The following is a 26719-nucleotide window of genomic DNA, read 5'->3' as shown; positions in this document are numbered from 1 at the left end:
AGAAAAGAAAAGAAAAGAAAAGAAAAGAAAAGAAAAGAAAAGAAAAGAAAAGAAAAGAAAAGAAAAGAAAAGAGAAAAAAGAAAAGAGAAATGCTAATACTCATTTACATGGTGTAAACCTCTTAAGATTTAGAGTAAGTTGTAAGAGTAAGATCTACAGAGTAAGTCAGGTGTGTGGTACTAGAGACAGAAATAAATTATCATCATGATTCATGAAAAATCTTTAATGGACTAGAAGCATGTCCTATTTAACTCTAATACTCTGCAGGATTACAATATCCAAATCATCAGTGCTTTGCAGGATTGATAACTAATTTTTAACAAACTGCAGGAGTTCCCCAGCCTCCCATAATGAACTCTAGTGGACAAAATACAAAGCTACTGGGAAACACATTTCCCAAGTTGAAAAATATTATTGAGAAATGAGACCAACATATATTTGAGACATTATTGTATATCATACTTCTGGAGAAACAGTCACTAAGCTACCTTTTATTAGCAGTTTCTACAACTAAGTTCAGAAATACAGCAAAGATTGTCTCAAGATTTCAGTACTGCTGCAAATTTTTCAAGTTAACAGTATAATGGTTCATAATATAGAGTGTTAGGTAAAACAATAACACACAGGCTAAATAAATGGTATTTGGGTTATGAAAGGCAGCAAGAAAAGCACCAAAATACTGAAAAAAAACCAGTAGAGTTGGCTAAGGACTTAAAAGGGGAAAAAAAAATCAGTGTAACACACTAGACATAGAGGCTCATGGACCCCAATGCACAGGAAAGCCTGCTGCTATGGGAAAACATTACTGTGCATCTCTGTAGAAAGATCCACATCACTTTAAAGAGTGATTTAGAAGAGAGGTGCTCAGCACCGTGGGAGGCAGGGAGCAGGGGCTGCCCACCCTGCCTGAGGAGGCAGAATGGCTCCCTGCTTTTTAAAGACTTGGCAGGAGTACCAGAGTAAGGGTGGGCACCATCCTGCTGGATGGAGGTCCATCTACTGATGCGCTCTCCTGTGCCTCCATGGCTTATACTTTAAGAGTGGCCACTGCAGGGGACAAAAAGCATCTCTCTCACCTCCCCTTCTGGCCATCAACATCCTATGATTTAGCTTCTCCCAAACAGAGAACCCTTCAGTCCTGATCCTCATTCTTTGCCTGGTTCTGCATTTGAACAGGAGGGGAAGACTGGGCTCCCTGGGGCTCACCTGAGAAGAGCAGCCCACAGTAAGAACAGAAGTGAGGCTGCTCAGTGATCAATGTCCATAGCCTGTTCATGGACTTGCCTCAGCACAGGTAACTCACAAACCAGGAAAGTTGTCTTAGGTTAGGTCTTTACAGCTGTTGAACCTTAATTCCACCTCCCTCAGCTTCCCCTAGTCCACCTCTTTGAGTGAGACCTCATAATGCACATACATCCCATAATTCTGACAATCCCTCTGCTTCCTGCTTTATCAGAAAATGCTGCTCTCCCTGCAGCAAGGTGGTGATTGAAATTTGTGCTTTTGCTAAGTGGCTAGCTTTTCATCTGACAGCAGTCAAGGTTGGAGCATAACGTGGAAATACACCAGCTGTGACAATAATGGCAGGATGGAGCATGTGGCTAGTCAGAAAACAAAGGGGGATCATTTTCCACTGTTGCATCACAACCCAAATCACACAACCAAACAGCAGGACTTGAGGGGAGGGACTCTTTCCACCACTGCAGGTATTTAAGCACCCCTGCATGTCAGTCTAACACAGAAGAGGGAGCAGGTCGGATGCAGCAATTAGGACGCCTAAAGTTCTGCAGCATGGACTGGAACATGTGCTGCCTCCCTTTCAGTTTTTTATTTGAGGATGTATCTGAGGAAATGGATTTTCGGGTCTGACTGTTCTGGGCCCAGATCAGTTTCTCGTGTTCCCATATTTGTCTCTGTAAGTGGTTCTGGATGGCAATTCCCAGGGATTCTGGATCAAGGGAAGCACCATAAACCTCCCAAGTCATTCCTTGCTCATCCCAAACAACATCCCTGACATGTTTGGACTTCTTCACCTGTACTTTTGCCTCCATGGCTGGGGTGGAGTGCTTTTTGTTCTCCCCCAGGTTTGGCACAGCCTGAGAGGAAGCAGGAATCACTGCAGTGTGGAGGTTGTGTCTGGCCTCCCTGGCCTGGAGGCCCTCTTGCTGGGGAGCTGCCAATGCTGCCATGGGAGGGTCAAGACTTTCAGAACTCACACTTAACTCAGGCATCAGTCCTGCCTGCAGGTTCTGGCCACCAGCCATCTGAGACTGGCCGTTGTCTCCGTGGCCTCTGCTCTCTTTCTCACCTGCATCCTGTGAGCATGCCTTTGCATGGAGAGGGCTGCTAACATTCTGCCCTCCTTTAGGATCAAACACCACCAAGTTTTCTTCCTTTGGTTTTACCACAGATTGATTAGGACTGGACTGCCCTTGATTCACACCCTTGTTTTGCACAGGCTTTTGGTCAGAGCTGCTCAGGACCTCCTTCTGCTTGACTTCACTGTCCTTGCCAGAGAGTAAAGGTGACCGGCTGCTTCCTGCATGAGGGACGAGATCTTGCACGTTGTTCTGGGTTCCTGGGACAGCATCAGTGGAAGTGGTGCTTGGCTCACCAGCACTAGTCCCAGACTGTGATGGAGTTCGATTACTGGAGTCAACTCCAAGCTGCTCAACTGGGATGGGCTTTGGTGGAACTGGAGCATCCTTTGGCAGCTGAGCAGCGTCCTTGACATCTGGGGCTGCGCGGGTCATTTCAGCATTACCCACAGGTGTTCCTTGGGAGGTAACAGCTGCAGGGGAGCAGGGGAGAACAGGTTTCACATTATCTGCTGATACTGGAGATGCCATGTCAGATGGGACCCTGGGCAGTTTGACAGACTGGGTTTGGGCTGAAGCAGTTACAGCCACAACAGTCGATTTTGATGTGATACCAGGAGAACATGGAAACTTTTGCTGTGAGGATAAACTGTCAGTAAGTGCAGCCTGGGTCAGCCCCATACCTCCTTGGTAAATTATGTGCAGTTCTTCATTCTCCTCTGGAGGATTCCTTTTTAAGAAGGCAGCAAAGATGCTGGGGCTGGTGCAAGCTGATTTGCTCTCAACAGTAGCCACAGCCTGAACCTCAGCATCCTGCCATGTCCTGCTTACAGCTTCCTGAGTAAAAGGGCTGCGCTCTGGCTGAGCTGTCATTGTACTTGTTTCTCTGAATTTGGAGAGCTGGGTGGGGTTTGGATTCCCAGGCGTGGGGTCCAGGTTGTGTACAGGATGTGGACTCCCGTGGCCAGACTGGGCTGGTGCCTCATTGCTCTGCACTGCTCCAGTTTTACCTGGGGGATGCAACTGCACCATGTCTGCAGTCCCGCTTTTTGCCTCCAGATTGGTCTGCGGGTCTCTCCCCAAGTCAGCTTCGGTTTGCCTTGCTGGCAAGGCTGACTGACACACAGCAGAACCATTCTTTTCTGATGCCCTGTCTTTTTCCCCTCTTTGCAGAAGGTTTGCCTGAGAAGTATGACAGAATTGATTCACCCCGACAGGATCACCCGGGGAAGAATAATTTAACACTTCAAGCGCTGGCTGATCATCAGTTCCCTGAGGTTTCAAGGCAGAGTCATCTATCTGTGTCAGGGAGCTCGTTTTGGCCTGGCTGCCTTGCACAAACTGCCGGGAGCTCTGGGGGGCTGGCATCATCTCTGGCCCTTGCCCCACCAAGAGGGCTCCTGCTGCAGCAAGGGCTGGCACTGCTGGTGCCTGGATGCCCGCTGGCTGGGAACAATCAGCAGGCTTTACATCTGCAGGATGCCCCTCTGCAGCTGTGCTGGCCAGCCTGGGAGAAAAGGCTTGCTGCTGGCTGTCATTGTCTGTGTGGCACTGCTCACACCTCTGTGTGCTGGCAGCATCTGTGCAGTTCAGGTCCAACAAGAAAACCCCAGCTGAGCTGGACGGCACACACAGGAAGCCATTGCTGGCCCTCTCGCCACTGGGAGGTTGGGGTTGGTGCTTAGCAGGCTGCAGGTCTCCCAGGTACTCCTCCTCTGCAGAACTTGAGACCAGGGAAAGCTTGGCAGATCTCAGAGGATCTAGTACAGTCCCCATGGACTGTCTTTGAGATGTTTGTCCTTAGCTTCTCCTTGGGGTTTTCTTGCTGGGCAGGCTGTTGATGACAGGTTTCCTGTGAAGCTAATCTGTTAATGAAACAAAAATAGTGTTAGCAGCAGTCAGATTTAAGAAAAAGTACCCAGAACGAATTGATTTTACAGTGTGAAGAAAAATACTTGCAGGCAGGGGGGAAAGTGAAGCACCCAATTCTGCCTGAAAGTTACAAAAAAGACAATATTTCAAGGATCTCCCAATTCTCAGGTTTGGATGGAGAAAACAATACTAGGGACAAAGCAACAACAGCTCCTGTGTTGTTGATACATCAATGAAAACATTGACATGCCAGGAGGGAGGGGGAAAAAAAGAAACATGAAATGAGAGGTACAGACTTTGCATGGAAGTTTGAGTCACTAAATAAAATCCCTGTGATAATACTCTCTAGCAAGGCACCTTTGGAAGGAAATGCCTATGCAAAGAACAGATCCCTAGGTTTGAGTAGATTCTACATCTTTGGTGAGCACCAGTTCCCTCTTCTTCTAAAGGATAGCCTTTCTAGCTCCACTACCAACAAGGACACGGTCACAGGGGGCAACAGGCCAATTCAGACTAAAGTAGATGAACCCAAACCTCACTGGTAAAATGAATATGGAGGGATCACAACTTGCTGGGTGATGCAGATAGAAACCAAGAAAAGGTACTGCACACCAGGGCTGTGCACATACTGCTGTCACATTTAGATCGTTTGAAATAATTACTAGGAAGCCAGCTTGATTAATAAATGGGGGTACAGATGACTGTCTTGGGTTATGTAACCAAAAAAAAGTGTATTCTATTTCATCTGTAAAAAGCAGTTGGGGGGTGGTTTCTTTTTACTTTATCTCTTGTAACTCCAGGGGGGAGGAGGGTGGATGCCTTCTGATAATAGACCCTCTGTTAAAAGCAGGTGGGGCAGTGTTTCTTATCTCTTTCACCACTGTCCACCCTCCAGGGGAATATCTTCTGTTAATGGGCCATTTAAGGCTCACCAGTGACATGACACATTACATCATCCCATTGTGAGATGCTCCACCCAGTGAGGGAGGAGCCAACCGTATCTACCAAGATAAAAACTGAGATGTAGGAACACCAAGCAGCCTGTTTTCCACTGGATTCTCAGAGGAAGACCCGACCCATCTTGCCAGCACTGGACCCTTTTTCTACAGGATCATCTCTACTCCACAGAACAACATCTGTTACTCCAGGAAGACTTATTTGGACTGCTTCCAACACCCTGACAACAGTGTCAGGTCGTATCTCTGACTCTCTCAGGGTTTTCTAGGACTTTTGTTTGTTTGCTTGTTTGGTTTTTTTTGTACTACTGCATTTGTATTTTTAATATTCCTAGTAAAGAACTGTTATTGCTATTCCCATATTTTAGCTTGAAAGCCCCTAATTTCAAAAATTGTAATAATTTGGAAGGAGGGGGTTTACACTCTCCATTCCAAGGAGAGCTCCAACTTTCCCTGACAGATACCTGTCTTGCCAAACCAAGACAGTGGGCTCAGTATTAGAGAGGGGAATAGATTTTTATAGAACAGGCACCTGGCAAGGGACATATCCATTGTCATTTTACAGGCATTATCCTAACAGAAAAGAACTACTCCAAATGGCATGTAATTAGAGAAGAAGAATGCAGTGCCTACCCAGTCATTACTGTAACAGAAATTTGCTGTATTGTGTGATTAACCTAGGAAAGGCATGATGATGATCTCATCATGTCTGCTCTTGCCTCCTGGCTATAACAAAACTCATGTGACTAGAGAGGCTGGCAGCTGGAACAGCTATCACCGTGGGTTTTTTTTTTTTAAAAACCCTAACAGTTAAAAATATCTTACCTTCTTCCTGCTGCCACCTCAGCAGTTGCTTCCTGTTTTTTCATGTTGTCACTTTGCTCTGCTGCTGGCTGTCATTGACAGTAAGAGCAGCAAAAAGAGCAAAATAATCTCCTTAGCAAACTGCCTCCTGCTAAACACCTTCTCAAAAAAACCACAAGAGAAAGTGCCGTGTGCTGGGCCACTTTTTGCTTGATGTATTGAGGCTCTGCAGGAAACCAAATGGCTGCAGGTTGGAGGCCTTCTGTGCTCAGGGATAAATTCTGAGCAATTCTGTGGTATCTTTACAATGCTGGTAAATGCTCTTTTGAGGGCAATGACTCAAACCTGTGTGTCCAGCTAAGGACTCTGAGCTGCTCACCTCAGTCACTCAAGCTTATGATGTGACTTTAGTGAGACCATTCCATGAAAAGCTGTCATCTCAGCCTCTTTTTTTTTACTTGAGGCTATATGCTTTATTCTGTTGAACCCTGACCCTAGTGGAACTGGACCACACCAGCACCTCATTCATTATTTGTTTAACTGATGAAGAACTGCATGTGGGATGTGGAAGAACCAACTCTTGTCACGTACTGCTAATAATCAGTGAGACCACTGTTCTTTATATCCAGAAATTATGGAACAGCCTAACGGTGTACAAAGCACTGTAGGTGGGTGATGGCTTCCAGTCACCTGACTCTATTGAAGGTCAATGCCAGATGGGAAAGTGTTGCAGTGTGGATTTTGGGGGGTTCCCCGGGGGCCCCCCGGGCCCTATGTTTGCTGGTATTTGCATGCAGACAGGCAAGGAGGCTTCAGACGGCTGGTGAGGTGCTGTTTAGATGAGGATTTATTTGGAGTCTGACTCCAGGAAGGCAGCATCATCACTGAGAAAGGGGAAGGAGGGGGAGAGAGGGAAGGGGAGAGGGAAGGAGCCTCCAGAGGCCTCTGGAGCAAAGAGGGAGGGCCTTCTCCCTCTGCACCCTTAACAGGGAGATTCGAAGTGGGCATGGGTTGATTCTCAGGCCAATGGGATTAGAGGTACACGATACTGCAGGGGAGGTTACAGACTTGGAATAAACCATACACTTTCCAGGGGTGAGCCATTACCATTTCAATAAAATGCAATTTCACAGGAAAGTGGTGATAAAATACTATAACTATAAACCACACCAGGCTTTCTTTGGTCTCCAGCCAGATCTGACAGAAGGTGTTGAAAAATGCATCTGAGTAACCTCCCAGATGATAGCAACTGCCGGTATGGCAGAGCTGATTATGTAAAATTGAAAGAAACTGACTTGTGGCTCTTGGCTTGAGCAAAAGGCAGTACTGGCACTGATACCAACTCAGCATTGCTAAAAATCAGCTCCCAAACCTTGCATCACTAACTTTGGGTCCTGAAATTCACTATGTAGCCAGAGAGTTCTTTGGGACAAAGAGAGGCTCTTAAGTCTTCTCCATCCTGCACTCATATGTGCTTGAACAAAGAGACTGCAAAGGTTCCTCCAGGTGAAGCAGCCAACTCAGTCACCAAATCATTTTCTCAACACCTTCATCTTCCTACAGCAAAGAAAAACACATACAGCTGTGCTTTATGATGGCTTATTTTAGGAAAAACTCATTATTTGCAGTCTATTCCACAGGTGTTTGATGGCAATAGCTTCTTAAAGTTGCCCTTGCAGGGAGCCCAGGGGTGTAAAAATCTCTCACGCTAACAATTGCAGGAACCATCCTCGCTTCTCTTAGAATTGTTTCCTAACAATGGCTTATATAAAACATGTATTTTTATCCCTACGTTCAATGTGCTTCTATCCTTCTAGCCCCAAGAAGGGGGGCTCAGGTATCCAACTGTCTGCAGCATTTTATACTGTGATTCAAATATGATTTTCACAGGCTTAAGAATAATTACATTCTCTGCTTCTGAATTGTTAAAAGTCTCAGTGCTCTTAAATCCTTATTTAGTGTCTGACCTGGGAAGTCCTATCTGTGATGGAACCAAACTAAGCCCAGGACCACTTCCTCAAGGCAGACAGTATTTAAGAGGTAGCAGTGCAAAATCTGGAGACTAGTTCAATAAAACAGGCTGGAAACAGAGACACAGCAGGTGTTGTAAGCCAAAGCTTTGCCCACCGCAGTATGGCACGGCCATAGCCATACCCTAGATCTCTGCCTTATCCATACCAGGCTTATGGTCCAGTCCACGCCCTGGAATTCTACAAAGCTTACACCAACCAGGCTAATGTGACATCCTCACTCCTGTCAAAGGCTGGCATCTTCCAAGTTAGAGTTCAAGGTTTACACTGAGCCTATTTCTGGGCACACCTCTTCTTATTTCTTCTGCATTTAGGATAGAAGGATTCACATTTACATTTATCGGGTGACTGAAGCAATGCATGCAGAGATGAAGGCACTGGTAAAAAACATTAACTTTGACTTGAATCACTGTCCCTCAGGATGATTGTCAAATTGGTTAATGAGAATAATTAGCATTAATTAAAATGACAGCTCAAAGGAGCTATATCACATCTGAGTTCAACTGAGTCTCAGGTTTATTGGAGCTGACTACCTCAACCACCTGGGCAAGCCCAAAGCAGACATGCCCATGGGCAGCATGACTGGCACTCACTCACCTGGCAGCTATCACTCCAGCTCACCTTCTAGCTTCTCACACTACACACAGCAAGCTCATGCCCCTAAGCATTCAAAAAAAAAGAAAAAAAATTATGTGGCACCCCCAAACAATTACTGAGTTTATCGCCTAATGCCTAGCACCTCCCATCAGGCTGCACTGCTTTTTACTCCTCTTTGGAGCAGTTGTAGCTGCCCTTGCCCAAGCTACCAGCATATTTAACCTGCAGATCTTAGAAGTGATCCAAGGTCAAGCTGTACCTTGCTAGAACACAGCTGTGAATGAGCAGGGCTGTGGGATAGCTTTGGCCTTGTTTCTAAGTCAGCTGGAGTGGAAGCTGGCAGGGCGTGAAAAAGGATCACTCACAGCTTAGGGTTTAATTACTGGACTGGCACTGAACATCAATGCCGCATGCACAGAGGCACACTTGAAAGAGTAAGAAAACACATGGCAACCTTACAGCCAGTATCAAAATCCAGATAAGATGGTTTATTTCCACAGAGGACCACATAAGTACTAGATACTTAAGCCAGTCATCTGACAGCTGTGGATGCACAGCAGCCTTCTGACCACAATTTATTTTTATTGACATCCTGTTTATGGATACAATTTGAGTTACCACAAACTATGCATACTTACATGATTGAAGACAGACACACATACATATAAAATCTGATATATGCTAACAAAGATAGTCATCTAGCTTAATCTGGGTGATTGTCTTGGTTTAGGGCAAATTTGGGAGGAAACTTTTGAATAGGGTCTCTCTGGAAAGCAAACTCAAAAGGCTTTTTTCCCCAGATGGTCTGGGAAAAGAACTTCTTTGGAGAAAAGTGGAAAAAACTTATTTATTTAACAACAAAATGCTCACAAGCATAAAGAATTAATAATATGAAACAATAAAACCTCTCGCTGCTCTGAACAGAGATGGTAAACTTGAGAAAATTTTTGCCGTGGGTGGCTCAGCTCACTCAGTTCTTTATCAGTCCCAGTCCCTCCAGAGGTCCAGGCCCGGTGGGCCACAGGTATCAGCCTTCAGTGCTCTTCTGGGGCTTTTAGTCTGGAGCAGATTAAGAGAGTCTCAGGAAAAAGGTGAAAAAAAAACAGTCCAGGGAACTTTTCTGCCCTAGCTAGCTAAACTAACTAAAAAGCAAAAAAAAGATTTCCGTAACAGGCGCCGGTCTGTGCTTCAGACAAACACAGTCCGGAGAGAAGAATGTGTAAGAAGAGAGCTGTTTTTAAAACAAACTTGGCGCTTCTTCTTTCTCTGCTTTGCTCTCAGAGCCAGTCTTAAAGGCACAGGACTCAATATACAGCACAAACAGAACAGACGACTGAAGATACAAGCATCATAAAGTCACCTTAGGACAGTGATTAAAGCTGGGCATTGAAATCAAAGAAGCCTGATGCTCAGAAGTGCTGAATAATCAGAAATACCAGTAAAGCCACTAGGATTCAAAAGTTGCTCAATATTTTTGAAAATACAATTTTTTAATTCCTGTTTCAATCCAAGAAATGTCAGAAGGTTCTAACATACTCTGCCATTTTGCTGGATGCTACATGTGAGCATAGAGATACTAAGCATTCATCACTTAAGCAGAAAAGATACAGAGGAAAGGTATTTCTCTACTTTTTCTGCCTTTTCAATACAATCTAACACAGATGAAGGCCAGAGAGAAAGCTATGCAACAGCCAGTGTCTAATGCCAGTGATATAACTACAGAACATCTTTCTTCTACATCTCATCATCTACTACTAAAAGCTGTGCAAACACGAGCCCAGAAATTCTGGCTTTAGTGATCCACTTCTGCAACATTACTGAAAAAATATTCAAATTAGTTCCTTCCCTTCTTCAATTCAAGTCCTGAATCTACAAAGAGGGAAAGAGACCTCTGTTAAAAGAAAGGCAGAAAACTAAACAAGTGTATAAAATATGCTGCTGCTAGCATTCGCAAAGAAAAAAAACTAAACCCCAGAAAACCACTACCTTAAAGCTGAATAAGGAAAGGATGTTACAGACCCAGGAAAAGTACTTGCACATACTCCACCCAAGAAAATTACTTGCAACCACTGCAGATTCATAAGTGTCCATGCAAGGAGGTAAGCACTTTTGGAAAGGGCTCTGTTATTGCTCTTGCTCTTCAGAAAGCTCAGGCAGGGCATGGGATCAGATGGGGTATGAAGATATGACAAGAGAGAACAGGACATCCAGTGTAAACACGGCAGCAGTCAATGAGATACTGAGCCAGCAACTCAATTATTTTTCCATCTTTTTACAGATGAGCTTCTTCTCTTGCAGAGAGCAAGGCTGGCAATTTGTTCTGAAACACTTCTATAAACCTGTAGCCAGTGTGCCAGCACAAGCAAACTCAGACCAGACCAAGAACAAATGGAAGTAGTATGTGGACAGAGGCAGATTGTGTCAGAGGATCAAGTAATGCCAGGCTACAGAGCTGAGAAACTAAATACAATTTACCAGCTGCTCATTGTATAATCATATTATCAAACACCCAGGCCACACTACAAGAAACATGGCTGTCACTAAGGTGGGAAGCCTTATCCTCCATCTCTGCTCACCTGCTGGTTAACACAGTCCAGGTAATTACTGTAGCTTCATTATCTCAACTCTCTTCACTCTGGTCCTTCATCTATTTATTAACAATCCTGAGCCACAGGTGTGGGCAGCCACAGGAAAACTGTTAGATTCGTTCTACTCCAAGTCAAGAGGAGAAAAATATTTTTGCGAATGCAGACTGCCATGTGAGGTGGTTCAAGAGAGACAGATATCTGATTAGCACTGCAGATGGGCTGAAAAATCCCCCATCACCACTTCAAAGCTCTCACTCTTTTCTTTTTCCAGAAAGACAGAAAATGTGGGGTTTTTTCCCCTCATGTGTGGGAACTTTGCCTTTATTTTAAGGGAGAAACTGCAACACCTAGAAATTCATTAGGCCCCTGGCCTTTTCTCTGGGCAGCAACTAGATGAAATGGCTCAGCTGTTGAATTTCAAGGTTACCATGCCTCAGTCCTAAGTTTCTCCCACAAAACTAGAATGTTAATGCTGACCTTGGGAAGACCAGCCTTCTCCCATAGGGGTTCAGTGACTTCATTCCATTTATGAGGCTGACATACTTCTACAACTGCTGAGTGAATTCTCGCTGGGTAAGAAGGCAGGAGGAGGTAAGGGGTGAAGGGAAGACCTGCTCTTTCAGAAAAAAACAATGAGGATGTGCAGAGGAAAGTAAGTTGGTTGGTCCCTGTGACAAGAGAATTTTTTTGGCCCTCTGCCTCCTGGACCTAGGCTTGAGTGCTCTTCCAGCACTGATTCCCCATCTGTCTCTTACTGTGTGCTCCTTGCCAGACCATTTCACAGCTTCATATTGCTCAAGGCCAGGAAACTGTTCATAAATGCATAATTTAAAATTGTCTTTTGCACCATAGTATAGCATCATTTTTGAAAGATAGTTTTAAGTATTTGTGATGTTGACCATGTTCCTATCTCTTGCTGCCTCATGTTGCATGTTCAAGTTGAATAGCGTAAACATTGCTTTGTCTTTCTAAGCCTCTGATGAGCACTTTTTCACATTCCCTGGGGTTTTCTTGGTAAAGTATTAGGTCTCTCTTAATGGTTGACGAATGTCAAACACAATTCAAAAGGCCGCTCTCTGATCATACAGAAAGTATTTTTCTGTGTATAGGGACATAAAAAGAAAATAAAAAATAAAAAAACAAAACCAAAAAATCCACATCAAAACCTTTCAAACAAAAAACCCCAAATAGACTTACCTAAAAAAAAAAAAGGTGTATATGCATAAGGGGGGAAAGCCCATTTTCCCAAAGCCTGCCCTCTTTTCAGTCACAAACAGAAAATCCTCTCTCAAAACAGAATTAATCATTAAGTGTATATAACCAATTAACACAAAGTGTCAACAGTGAAGAATTTAAGATCAAGATTAGGTGACCTCAATATATTTATCCCAGCTAAATTCTGGTCCTGGAGGTCAGCTCAGAAGTCCATGAATGAAATTCCCCATGCAACACACAAATGTTGATCCTACATTAATTCAAAGGGCGATGTATATTTTCATGTGCATTTCTCCTTCAAAATGCTCTCCACATGTAAGCTAATAGGTTTACCCCAAAACACATTTAACTGTGTCTTTAACTCCACAGTGCAAGAGAGTCATCATATGGTCTACTAGAAAACACTTTTCATTCATCTCTACCTCACCTGCCCTATATTCATTATGAATCAGTCATCTAAGACAGGATGACTGAAAGGATGATATGGTTTGGCTTCCTGTAAGAATGGCAACTATAGTGTTTGGAACAATTTCATATTAATTTCATATCTCTGGTTAGATACCTCCAGTAAAAGGCCAGATTTATACCTCCTGTAAACTAGAAAGGAATTACAGCCTTTAACTGCAAGGTCAAATTTCACCCATCTAATTAAGTTTACTGCCCTGAGCAGCATGTTAGCTATGGACTCTGATATGATTTTTACAATAACAGGTGTGGCTCTGATTGCCAAGTAGTTGAACTCATGTGGTCATTAAAGACTAATTTTGATTGCTGAAGTCGAGAGTATAGATCACATTGAAAAAGAAGAAGGGTTTCAACAGACAAATATGAGACAAACTGAGGTTGAGTAGGTGGCATTCATTAGTCACTGAAAGGCAGGCTCTGCTGCTGGAGGAGCACCACCACACAAATTGTCCTGGAGCTTCCATGCAGACAGAACTGATGAGTAACAGCAAATAACACTTCTTACAGAGCTCCCTTCTTGGGATCATAATATTAGAGGCATAATGTAACTGAGGCTTGCTTTCCTGGTACATACTAAACAAAACTATTATTAGTTTGCTGTCCTTTTACTTAATATTCTTCTCCTAAGGCTTTTTAAAGAATAGCTCAGACATTGTGTGGGTTCTCTCCCTGTCATCTACATGTTTGAGCTGGCTGCTGGTAGGAAGGTCTGCTCACATTCCCACAGGCGTGCCAGTCTGGATACAGCAAACACATACAAATAGTCTGCATGCAGGAATCTAGTGGGAAAAAAAAAAAAAAACAAACCAAAAAACAAACACAACCAGAAAAAAACCAAACCAAAACCCAACCCCAAACAAACGACAAAAAACCACCCCAAACCCCCAGGGTACTATCTCATGAATACATTCAGTCCACTCATCTTCTCATTAGGGAGCAAGTGTGAGTGTGCTTTTTTGTCCATCTCTTTGGCAAGCATCCTGCCACCTTCCTGTCCCCTCCAGCATGGAAAACTGTAATTCTAAAATAGGTAATTTTATTATGAAAATTTGTTTTCCAAGCAATATTCCCTTGAGGCCCTTCATATTAAGAGCATCATCTGAGCTGGATAAATACCATTCTTCTGTTTCCCAATATCAACTCACATGTTTATGTGATAATGGCCAAGCATGATCCAGCTGGAAGTAATTCTCAAATAGACCATTAAACAGAAGAGTATTTCTGAGGGAAAGCTCCCAGGCTTTATGATAGGATATTATCTGCTTTTATTGCACTGTGGCCCCATGACTTGAGGTTTGAATTGTTCCTTTTAAGTTGATGTGTACCCTGAATCCAGAAAGGAAGTAAAAACCTCTTTCCACACCAAAGAAGAGACCATCTCTGAGTTTCTATGCCTGCTATATGCAGGAGGAAACTGCTTGTCCCTTCCCCTTCCTAGGCATTGTCCTAAGTTACGATGTAAGATGTGCCTGAAGTATGTATTCTATCACCACCTTCACAAGCTGTTAAAACTAGTCAGGGCAGTGTTTCCCCTGCCCCCTCCCTCTGGACTGTGGAATTGCATTTTATTGAAATGGTATGCTCTGGCTCACCCCTGGAAAGTGTATGGTTTATCCCAAGTCTGTAACCTCCCTGCAGTGTCATGTATCTCTAAACCCATTGGCCGGAGAATCTATCCGCGCCCACTTTGAACCTCTCTGTTAAGGGTGCAAACGGAGAGGGCTCGCCCTCTTGGCCCTGGAAGTCTCTAGAGGCTCCGCTGCTCTTCCCTCCCCTCTCTCCCCTTCCCTTCCCTTCCCCCTCTCCCTCAGAGACCATGCTGCCTTCCTGGGGTAAGACTCCAAATAAACCTTCATCTCATCAGCACCTCACCAGCTGTCTAGTCTCCTTGCCTGCCTGCATGTGAACACCCACGAGCCTAGAGCCTGGGGGGCTCCCAGGGAACCCTCCCAGGGGACCCCCTTAAATCTAAATTACAACACTGGACTATCTTCCGTTAATGGGCCATCAAGGCTTTGCCACATGACTCATAGGTAACTCCCTCTGGGAGCTCTGTTTAATGGGTAATCAAAGACCCACTGCATGACTCATAGAATGATATCAGCCCACTGTGAGATGCTCCACCCAGGGGGAGGAGCCAAGAATTCCCACCTGGATATAATCTGGGATTTGGGACAGTACAGCAGGCCTTACCCACTGGATTCCCAGAGGACAAGAGCTACCAGACCTTCCTACAGGATCACTGCTTCAACAAGACTGCTTCATCTGGACTGCTACCACCACGCTAACAGTGTGTCAGGTTGTATTCTGACTCTGTCAGTGGTCTTTTGTGCTATTGCTTTCACTTTACTTTTTTTTTCTCTCCTATTAAATTGTATTTCTGACTTGGAGTCTCTCGCTGGTTTCACTTTCAAACCAGCACATCATCAAGATAATTGAGACTCAAAACAATCAATAAAGGCTGGATTAATTCCCGAGTGCCAAAAGCACACACAGCTAAATTAATGAAGGTAATCCTTTTGTAATACCCATTTGTTAAAACTTCTCTGCAGCTCCTGATGCAGCTTGCTTGATTTCTCAGGAAATCAATGAACCACTTTTGTTCCTCAGTCACAGTTTGCAGTGCATCCTCATGCATTTTTAGCACCACTAGCACATGGCCAAAACTACAGGCTGAATTCAGCTGATGATTCCTGTGTTCTCAGGCATGAGATAACAGCACAGATCCTGCACAGTCCCGACCTGAAGTCATCACATGCAGGTATGGTCTTCTAAGTCTACGCAGCTCTTGGCTGAGGTAGGTGAAAGCACATTGCAGTTACTAATGCTCTCACTTACGGCATGAATAGGTTTATTTGAAGAATGGGGCAGTGGACAGGAACCTGAAAGCCTGGTCACTTTATTCTGTCATACCATGCACTTGAGGAGACTCCTTGAAACACCTCTTACCCTTTCAGTGAAAATGCTTTTGGTGCTGCAACTAAGAATAATCAAATCTTATCACAGCTGACTTTGTAGATGGGAGGGATACCTGTCCCTATGGACAGATGGAAACTGATGCTATTTTATGGAGTACTGAAACAGCAGATCTTGTAAGGCTACTGCTTAGCTCAAGCAGAAATCTGGGTCCTCAAACTCATGCAAACTTTCATAGCCTCTTTAACAGCTTTTAACAGATACTCCCTAACTATTAACCTCAAGGGCAAGATTAACATTTTTATTTTAATTAACATGGAGAGGTTGGGGTGTGCAGCAGTATTATAAAGAGTTCTGAAATGCCAGCCTTTCAGAATGGAATAATTCTGTCATCTTGTTTCCATACAGCTCTTCTCAAGACTATCATCTTTCTGACAAGTATTTTATCACTATTACTTCTACCCCTTACTACACTCCCAAGCATGCTTATTATATTCCACGATTTTCTTAATGAGTCATCTCCACCCAAATCTTCCAACTGTGTGAAGTTTTTCATGAAACTGATACTTCAGAGGAAGGAGAGTGACTAATGAAAGTGACCCTTTGGTTTGTTAAATAATAAAGTGCGATTATGAGAATTTTCTAGCCAAAGGGCTGGCTAAGTCCTCAACAGCCAGACTGCTTCTAGGAGAGCTGAGCTGCAAAGATTTAGATGACTTTTACACCTCTCCACTTCCTGCAATTGGGACCTGGTGATATCTAACTCATTCCTCAGTGCCCAAAGACCATCTTAGAAGCTGTTCTGAATTGTAGCTCCAGTAGTCTAAGGAAACAGGGACTTGCTAAAATGCAACAGTGACCTGTCCATATCACCTTCTTTGCTGGAAAATTTCTTACCTGCTCTGTTATACCAGCTTTACAGACTTAATCTGTTATTTGACCCCATTTTTGGGCAAACTCCTCAGAGTCCTGGGGCCCTATGGAAGGGAAGGAACTGCTCTCTGAACACTCAGCAGACACTACTTTCTGGAATAAGATCTCACGGGCAATACCCCAAAGGGAAAGCACTAGTCCTTGGACTTCAAAACATTTTAGATTTTTTACTACGACAAAATGACTGACTATGAGTAGAAAATAAGTTTCAGTCAGGCTGGCTTTAGGTTGAGGGACTCTGCTCACCCCAAAACTGGCAGACACCACATTTCCCTGACCAGAGAAACCACGTGCCAGCTCTACTTACTACCAAGAAGTGTCGCTGTGAGCCTTGCCAGAAAGACACACTGGAGCCCGGAGTTTGGGTTGATCAGAGCAGCAGCAGGGGAGAAAATCCCCACCTTGTTTATTACTTCCTATTTTATACTCCTCACAAGGTGACCATGGATTGGAGAGTGGGCATTCCCACCTCCCCACCACATTGGTCAAGGGGACTGTCACGCAGTCTTGTTTGTCCCAGCATGGAATGTGAAAACAATGGCTATGTTTACAGAACATAGCTGGTGTTTACATGAAAGGAGCGTGAGAAGGTGCAAACCTTCTACTTAGTATGAACGCTCAGCAAACTAGGAAGATCTCATGGTGACAAAGAAGAACACTCATCTCTTCCCAAAACCATGTAAAATCAGATTAGTAACCTGTCTTCTGTTCTTTTCCTTCTCTGTTTCACCCAGGAAAGGAAAAGTCCATCCATCTGAAAATTATGCCTAACTGCATAATTTTTTTTTCCACATAAACGTTAATGAATTGACTCCCATTTATGGATATTTAAGGTAAACATCAGATCCTTTGTTATCCTGTGTTGGAAATTCCCACTGTTTCCATGATAACATCTTGATTGATTTTCTTAGCTTTCTAGTGATTATTTCATGCATGTAAAGAGGGGTCCTGGAGTCACCAGAAAATTCCTGAATTAATTCTTCACTGGCTTCACTGTCATCATTTGAGATAAGCCATTCTTTTTATAGCATCCTATCACCGCGAGCCTAGCTAGATAAGGACACTCAGGAGACAGAGGTCTGGGTTCAAACAGAGCAGCAGGCAGGAGAGCCCACCCTTAGTTTATTCTTCCTATTATATACCTCTCACAAGGTGACCATGGATTGGAGAGGGGTTATCCTACGTCTCACCCACATTGGTCAAGGAGGCAGTCATTCAACCTCCTCTTCTCTTGGAGAAGGAATTCATAACAATGACAATAGTTACAAAACATGATCTTCTGTTTACATTAAGGAGTGTGAGAAGCTGAACACTTCTACTTTAGTATGAACGCTCAGCAAACTAGGAGATCTCAGGGCAACAGCATCCTTTTAAAGATTAGTCATAATGTAGCATAGTATTCATGCCCTCTGTTTGAATCTGTTGGATTTTTGCATGAAGAATATTAAAAATAATTGCACATCTTGTTTCATTTTGCCTTTTTTCTTGTTTGACTTCCCTTTTAAAAACTGAACTTTGCACATTAGCATGACTGGGAAAAAGATTTTCACAATTAGAATGCAGTCTGGGATTCCAACTGCAGTAGCCAGTATTTGTTCAATATTCTCCAAAAGAAGTAGGAAGGCACATGTGCATATAGAAAGCCATCCAGTTCATCTGGATAAAAATGCCAACTGGTGATAATTGCATGATCATTTTGAAGAGCTGACAATATTAATTACCATCAGTGAGCTACAAGAGAATCTCAGGATAGAGGTGTCACTGTGAGAGTTCAAGCAAACATTGCTTACTTCTCAATATTTTTAGAAACACCTTGTCCATTTAGCTGGGAAAAAACAAACAAACAAACAAACAAAAAAAAAACACCAACAAAAAAACCCCACAAAAAAACTAAAACAGTAAAAGTAAAAATAAGTTATATGTGTTTCCAAAGCTGAATGTTTGGTCACTATGTTCTGCTTATGTTTGGTATATGTTTTCTTCAGAAAATAAAACTACTCCTGGTTGCAGGGTCTCTAGACAACCTTTCCTACAGTACTTACTTCAGTCCTGACCTATGATTTAGTTCATAGTTGTAGCTAACTGAAGCACTAAAATAACTTTGTTAGCTCTTGCCAGAGCATCCAGACTACCAATGCTTCAGGGAACACTGCTCTTCCCCAGCTTGTGTGTTTACATTAATGTACAGGCACACAAATGAGAGGGGGTGTGTTATTAGTATGTAACCACAATCAATCCACAGACAATATGAATGATTTTAAACTTAGCAATACTGCTGCTTCCTGGATCAGGAGGTCACCAGACCACAGTGAAGATTCCTGTCTAGCAATGTGCTTCATATCTGTTTTATCATAGTTGAGTTTGACTATGAGGGTTGCCTGAGAGGGAGACGATAACTCAGAACACATGCCTTTCATGATCCCCTTCTAAAAAACTTCTCCACTCACGCAGCATAATATTTCTTCTCCAAAGCTAGACAACAATGATATGAATTAGATTGGAAAATGAATTGTTACCACTTGCCAAATGACACAAGCTTTCAGCCTCAGCTCAGAGCTGGTCTCCACTGTTAGACACAGACACCAACAGTATGTAGCAATGCTGATAGCACAGATACTAAGTTTAACAGAGCACTGGGATGTCTGTGTCCCCCTTGATTAACTCCTTGTTCTTCTAAAAGAACTACTGTCAGAGGGAGGAAACAAGCAAACTCAACTGTTACTACCACATTTTACTAATGTATAATAAGTACAGTAAAACAATCAGTAGAAGTAACAAGTTGCTAACAATTACACTTGGAGACATAATAGACAGACACTTTTTCCTGGGTAATTTAATAGATACTGTATCTTCCTGGATGTCTGGCTGATATTGGTTGTGGTAATAACTTCCATACCTGCCACCAAGCTTTGTTACACAGGATCACACATTTAGAGGCATGGGGCAGATGAGGGGTAAGAATTAAATCTGTCCTCTGTGAACACACCTGTAGCACTCTTTTACCACAATGCATGGAAATATTTGTCATTGTTTGTTGTGGTGTGGGTTTTCTGCTTTGAGTTTTCAGGCTAGCTTTCTATTTCATTTGTGTGTTATGATTTAAATTATACATACCGTTATGTTTCAATTCTCTGTATCCCTGCCTCTATTTCTAGAACCTTCCTTGCCAATCTTCCCTCACTTGATATATCATTTGCTGTTTTATATCATTACACTGCTTCTGCTATTCCCATTGGATTTAGTTCTGTATCACCTGCCTTAGACTCCTCCCTGAGTGCATTCTCATTGGTTGTTTGCTTTGTATTGCCTGTGTATAAAATCCACGGCGGGACACGTGCTCCCCGTCCTTGGGGTTCAGCTTTTAGTTTTTATTCTTCAGTTGCACCTTTAATAAATCTCCTCAGTTTACCCCAAGACCCATCTCGCCTCTGCTTCATCTCTGCGCCCCAAAAGCAACCGCTGAGACCACCGAAGTTCCTGAGCGGGGAGAAAGAGTCTCCCCGGGGGAAATGTGTCGCACCCCAATGCTGCCTTGTGCATCCTGGGAAACGCACACCGCAACAATTGTTGGCATTCTTCCCCCCACGTAATTATTCTCATCAAGTGCATGTGTCCACTGCTGACAGAGGACAAATAGGTACAAAAAGGTATTATGCTGGTTCCCAGTCATTCCTACTTAGGTGCCCACCTTTTTATTTGCCTTTCTCCCCCACAGCCTGCATGGCGTTGCAGGTGTTGGCATTGCATTTTCTTCCCTATTTACTCAGCAGCATGCTGACACCTCAGTCCTCTAGGATCTGCTGCCAATTTACAAATGTGAGCTCCTAGCCACAGACTCCCAAGAGACAACATGATGTTAATAAGTAACTGATCATGTGTGATTAAATTTTTAATCGGTACCAGTCTTTGTTTCTATAGAACTGTTACCAAGTTCAAAGTCCATATGTATGATAAAACAGATATATGTAGACCTTTTCTACTTTTACTATTTGCAAAAGTAAACTGTATTTAGATATACTTTCAAAAACTTTTCCTATTGGACAGTAACTTAATTTCATTCTGAACATGTACAGAACTTGTTTTCCCCTAGTAAAGTTATCCATCTTTTTTTTTTGTTTTGACTCTCAGGAAGGTGTTTACCTAAATTAGGTAACATCAGGTCTTAATCCAGGATTGTTCCTAAATCCACAAAGGCAGATGATTCAGCCTATATCCTAACTCTGCTTTTAGTGTGGGAGTTATAGATTAAGAAGTGATGTGCTGCTAGGCACATAATTCTCAGTTACGAATTTTTATTCTGTCTGTAGCTGTGAGACTATGAGCAGATTGCTTTTACTCCTACAGAAGTGAAGATTTCATAAACTGGAGGCAGGATGTTGTTCCCCTTAGCTTTGGCTGAGCCTGACAGAGGGAGTTTATTTCTTAAAAATAACAGTGTCAGTAACAGTTTCAGGACCCAAATTTGACAAATTTTACCACTGCCATAGTATGTTGCTAGTGAAATCTGTCTAACCTAGCACTCGCTGGACAGTCTTCAGCAAGCCTGAGACTCAAAAATACTATCTTCTGTCTGTTCTGGCCTTGTAGAATTAATTAACAACCACTATTCTTAATGCTGGGCTGACTCTGGATGGGCTTCATAATTCAGAAATGTGTAATTTTTGCGACCAGCCACCCTAAGGAAACACACACATTCTGATTGCAAAAGAAGTTGAAGAAAAGGTGCAACCATGAGAAGGGAAAGCATATGTTGAAAAAACTCAGAGATATTAGCCTAATCTGGGGGACAGAAGCTGAGTTTGAATGGGGAAGGGAAAGACACCTCTCAGGTAGTAACATTTCAAAATTTTGTATTGGGGGGATATATAATTGGACAAACAATTGAGAAACAATTCCTAAGATGCTGACACCAGCCTGTAGAAAATTCAGCAGAATTCTAGAGCTCTATTCAATCAGATGTGGTATCTGAGCTCTGTGATGATTTTTGAGACCTTTTAAGGGTCCATCACTGTTTATATTTAGTGCATCACTGTCTATACTTCATGAAATCCTATGAATAGACATTTTGTGGGACTTGTAATAAAAAAACTTCATGAAATTTCAAGAACACTCTTTGTCCTGACATTTAAATTGTTACACAATCAGAATGTACTTTCCTTAATTTTAACACTTCTTAGACAACTAGGTAATTCTAAAGGCTGAAACCTACTATCATTATTCATGCAAACTAACCTTACTCCCGGGCATCATCATATCACTTACTCCATGGGATGGTCTGCATGTAAACACCTTAAATTTCCAGATATCACCCTCTCTCACTGTGCATTAGGCTTGTAGACGGGGTGAGTCAAAGTGGTTACAAACACACAACTCCCAAACAAACAAACAAAAAAAACCCCTCAACCCAAACAAAAAATAAGTTAATTTCAAATAACTTTGCTTTGTACCATCTCCCATAGAAGGTGCCTTCAGACTACTCAATCTTATCCATTTGTTGAGATTCAAGATGCCACATGCTGCTAGAAAAATTGACAATATTCTGTCAAAGCCATCCCCCTCTGGCCCATACTCGCAGATATTGTGCTTTCTAGAGAGCTGTAAGTCCAGGCTTAAGCACACTTCAGAGCAAGTAAAACTCACAACATTCAAGTTAAAGACTTGCAAAATAATGAGAATGTATATGTCAGCCTAGACATCATAGCCAGCAGTGGGATTTACAGCTCTTTAAGACAGGAAAGCAATTCTCTTTTTTTCTCACCAACACTTGGAAGCACAGCCGAACAAAAGCAGTTACAAAAGCAATTCACTGTAATGGGCATTTTCAGTTTGCAGTTTGTATATTACTCAGTATAACTTCTTGGTACCATTTACTCCAGGTGACCCTAAGCTTATTTGAAGTTGGCTGGGGGAGAAGACAGACCTTTAGGAGGGAGGTCCTGGGAAAAGAAACCCTTCTGACTTCTACAGGACACCAGAGGTCTATTGTGATTCCTGAGCTGCAGACTCCATGGAAGTGAGGTGATCTGAGGAGGGAAAAAAACTCTAATATAGGCAGATCCAAATGGATACATGTAGAAATATTTAATTCAAATGCTCCTTACAGGACAGGCAACCAGCTTCTGAGAAAACCTTGGCTTGCAAAGAAGCGCATGGATCACTGCCTGTAACTAATGGAACAGAAGTTCCCATCGTGTTGTCATGGGAAAGAAAAATTTGTACCATTGGGTGAATAGACAGGGGAATACTGAGTAGGAGGTTATCATCTCCACACGTGACATTAACAAGGGCCTTCCTGGAATCCACTGTGCAGCACCAGAGGCCAGCAAGGATGGTGGTGGAGGCTCAGAGAAGAGCAGCCCAGACATTTCTCCTGGGGAGCATCTGCATTCCAGGGAGAGACCAAGAGAGGCAGGTCTATTTATCCCATCAGAGACAACGTTAGGTGGCTATTTAATTACTGCCCTTAAATACTTGAGCAGAGAGAGATGATCTGAAACTAGATAGCTATTTAATCTGACAGGCAAAACATTACAAGATCCAGTAGATGAAGTCAGAAAAGTTCAAAGGGGAAAAGAGATGCAAACATTTTAAAAAGTGATTAAAAATTGGAGCCAATTGTCCAGGAATGTAGTCAATTCTCATTGTTGGAAGTCATTAAATCAAGACTGTTTGAAGAGGCTGGTGGAACAGACCTTGGAATCATTGGGGAATAGTCTCTGCTTTATATTATGGAAGAGGTTAGGCTATGGGATCATAAGAATGTCTTATAACTAAAAAATCCACCACTAGCATTGTTATCTTCCTTGCCAAAAAAAGGATGAAGGAATAGAGCATGAATGAAGCCAAGGCCTGTATGGAGCACAGAACACAAACTGAATGTGGGCAACACAAGCCACAGACCAGGAGCTGACATCATCAGTAGTTTTGCCACCAACTACAGCAAAAGAAAGAACAGGCCGTGAGGGATTCGTGCCCAGCCCCAACGCTCTGAGCCAGGCAGGGGCCATCACCTGGCCAACCCTCACAGCTCGATGCTCCTTGACCGTGACATCCCAGCTCGCAACCCTCACGGACCCGAGAGGACCCTCCTGCTCTCGGCCAAGACCCGCCACACCACGGTCTGGGGAGCCCCGGACTACTCCGACAACCACCCGGCGGTACCTCAGCTCACCCTCACTGCTGCGTCCACCCGGCTTCGGCCCGGGGGATGCCCCTTGGCCACGATCCCCACTCTGGGTGGCGGAAGGCGACAGCTGGAGTTACCCCCGCGGCGGCCGCCTCCGGAGCATCTTCCACGCTGCGACATCGCCACCGCAGGCACGTTGCCGTGGCGACCGCGCCGCGCATCCCACCGGCCCGTCCCGGCGGTGGGGGGGCATCCTATCATTATTCCCTCCACCATTTATTTCTTTTGAGACACTAATTTTGAAGCTTTGAGAAAAGCTAAGGTTGCAGTTAACAACAGATGTTGCTGATTTATCTGAAATGAATAGATAAGCTTTGCTGAAATCAGTTAAGAGTTAGAGGATGGTTAAAAGAAACCGGATTTAAGATAAGCTACCCCGGATTTAATAACTCATTGCTTGTCAAACAGAGAAACTAATCAATACAACACCAGACCTCCTGTTTCCAGAAACCCACTGAAATAGTCCTGGAAAACAGGAAACAGGGAGTTCTACCAGCCATCAATCACATCTGCATTGAAAAGGTTGAAAGTTTAGAACGAGGAAGACTCGTTTTACTTCCTCCTTTTGGTGACCACTCCTCACAAAAGGACCACCGACCCATTTCAGGGAACAAACTACGCATGCTTAATAGCCTTTTTGTCAATTAGCATACGAAGCGGAGAAGAGGAAGTGACAGGGGTATGAATATGCATTTGTATTTTGTGTATTCAACATTTTTGTAAATAAAAGGCTTTGTAATTATCTGTGATCTTTGCAGTGCGCATTAGGGAGCTATCCCACGCGCTGCCCGGCGTCGCAAAAAACATACACTTTCTAACTTTAACTGTTAGAGTCTTTTGTCCGTCACAGTTGAATATTGATATTAGATCGATATTCATATTTTAATAAATCACTTTTCTTAAGTTTTCTGCGCTCCCGGACCACGCGTGAGCCCAAGTCGCTTACAAGCGCCGGTAAAAACGAGCAGAGGATGAGAGAGGCGCCCTCGGGGCCGGCCCGGCCGCTCCCAGCCCCTGGTGCCGCTCGGCGGGGCGGCCGCAGCCCCTCCCGCGGCGGAGCGTGGCACGGCTCGGTCGGGCCGGGTCGGACCCCGGTGCTGGGCACGGCTGGCAGGGCGAGGCACGCCCGCCTCGCCCCGGCACCTGCCCACGCACCCACCTCGCTGCTCTTAGGCGCCAAACACCCTCACCGGCGTGTGCCGTGTAGGTGCTCACCGTGCCCGCTCCGCTCCCCCCGCCTCTTACCTCCGCGGAGGCGCCTGGGGAGCCGCCGGCACACCGCTGCCGCGGGCAGGGATGACCTTGCGGAGAAATCCATCATCCCGGCAGGAAAACAAGCCGTTCCTAGGGGTGTGCGACGGCGGGAGGGAGGAGGGCTCCGCTTGGGCGGCCCTTCCTGCCGCGGGGGCAGGACGGAGGCGATCCGTGCCACCGTCGACGAGGCGGGGGCGGCGGGAGGCGCGGGCAACCCGGCCAGGCTCCGCCGCCGCCCGCGGAGCTGCGCCTCCGGCTGCTGCCAGCTGCGCCTCCTGGCCGGCTCGGGAGGTGGAGAGCGCCGGGGCTGCGGCGCCGGGCCGGGCTCCCCCCGCGGCCGCAGCAGAGAGGGACAGCTCCCAGGCCCCGCCGGCGGGGAGGGACTGCGGCAGCCCCGGTGCGCTCGGCCCCGCACCCCGCCCCGAGCCCTCCCAAACGCGCAGGGCGCGGACACGGACCTGCTTCCAGGGAGACATTTCCCGCTGACACCAACCCCACCTCGGGCCTCTCCTGGCTTTTATAGCGCGGAAGCTGGCGGCTCCTGTCCTCCATCAGGCGCATGGGGCTGAGCAGGGGGCCCTCGGCAGCCCCCCGAGAAACCTCGGGAGCCGTGCGAGAGCCCCGAGCTCTCTCTGTATTGCCACCTCTGCCAGGCGAATTCTCTCACGCTCCTAACCCAAAACTAGGCGCTGAGCTGCTTCACGGCAGAAGAGCAAGAACTTCACACCCCAAATCTGCCAATTACATCCACCTGTGCTCGCTATGCATCTGTCCGCGGAGGAAGCGTTCAACCGGCGAGGCATCTCTTGAGCCCTCTGCTTGCGAGGTAGTACACCTTTGCGCAGGGAACTGCAGTGGATGCAAATGCGGTTAAGCTCTTGTCACGCTTTCAACTTGGACTGTTGTTGTTGATAGGCAAATTTGGCTTCCTGTGCGAAGCACTGCCCTGTTTGCCTAAAAAGAAAAAAAAAAAAAAAAAAAAAAAGAAGAAAGAAAAAAAGTAGAGTCAAGCGAAAAGCAGCAAGAGAGGTTTTGGTTTGAAACTCTTAAGTATCCGGAAATCTTTGATCTAATTTCGATTTATTCCCACCACATTGGAATTTTATCTCTGCTGCAATCACAGGAAATGGTTCTGCAGTGCCCGCAGACTCAAGTCAAGTACAGGTTTTCAACCAGGAAGGTTTTAACTCTTCTGCAGTCCCTAAGGGATGAATAGGATCAGGATTTAAAAACAATCCCCCGTGGTGGTGAGTTTTTGTTAAGCTGTTTTGAGTTCTGTATCTCAATGGTTCTTCCCTGTCCCCCGTCCCCCGTCCCCCGTCCCCCGTCCCCCGTCCCCCGTCCTGCTCGATGCGTCGGGTACTGTCCAGGTGATAGTAGAGAGTTAAAATAATAATTTCTGTATAAGCTAACTGCAGGTGGTGGGGGGAAGGTAGAAGACGCACGGCTTGAAACCTGACATAGCCTGGCCTTGGAACAAACGTCAGCTTTCCGCAACCAGCCTCATACTATTGTTTTAATTGAATCAAGTATGACTCCAGCCCAGGAGATAATTGAGAAGCATTGTTTTAACCAAATCAAGTA

The 26719-nt window shown here is 44.5% G+C and overlaps 1 protein-coding gene across 6 annotated transcripts; it reads right to left on the bottom strand.

Annotated features, from left to right (window-relative positions):
• Positions 1-206: 206 nt before the first annotated feature.
• LOC134563448 (G protein-regulated inducer of neurite outgrowth 3-like) lies at positions 207-26381 on the bottom strand. 6 transcript variants are annotated; one of them, XM_063421367.1, is made up of 3 exons: positions 25127-26381; positions 22616-22718; positions 207-4184 (listed from the first exon to the last, which is right to left on the bottom strand). In XM_063421367.1, exon 3 carries the CDS (start codon positions 4093-4095, stop codon positions 1729-1731), a length of 2367 nt encoding a protein of 788 aa, XP_063277437.1. In that variant the 5' UTR covers positions 4096-4184; positions 22616-22718; positions 25127-26381; the 3' UTR covers positions 207-1728. The 6 variants fall into 6 exon arrangements, with proteins under 6 accessions (XP_063277437.1, XP_063277439.1, XP_063277436.1 ...); XM_063421369.1 differs by having other exon boundaries at positions 25594-26381; XM_063421366.1 differs by lacking the exon at positions 22616-22718.
• Positions 26382-26719: the final 338 nt, after the last annotated feature.

This window comes from Prinia subflava, chromosome W (assembly GCF_021018805.1).
Source record: "Prinia subflava isolate CZ2003 ecotype Zambia chromosome W, Cam_Psub_1.2, whole genome shotgun sequence".
NCBI lineage: Eukaryota > Metazoa > Chordata > Aves > Passeriformes > Cisticolidae > Prinia > Prinia subflava.
This window is presented reverse-complemented; position numbering and strand designations above follow the sequence as displayed.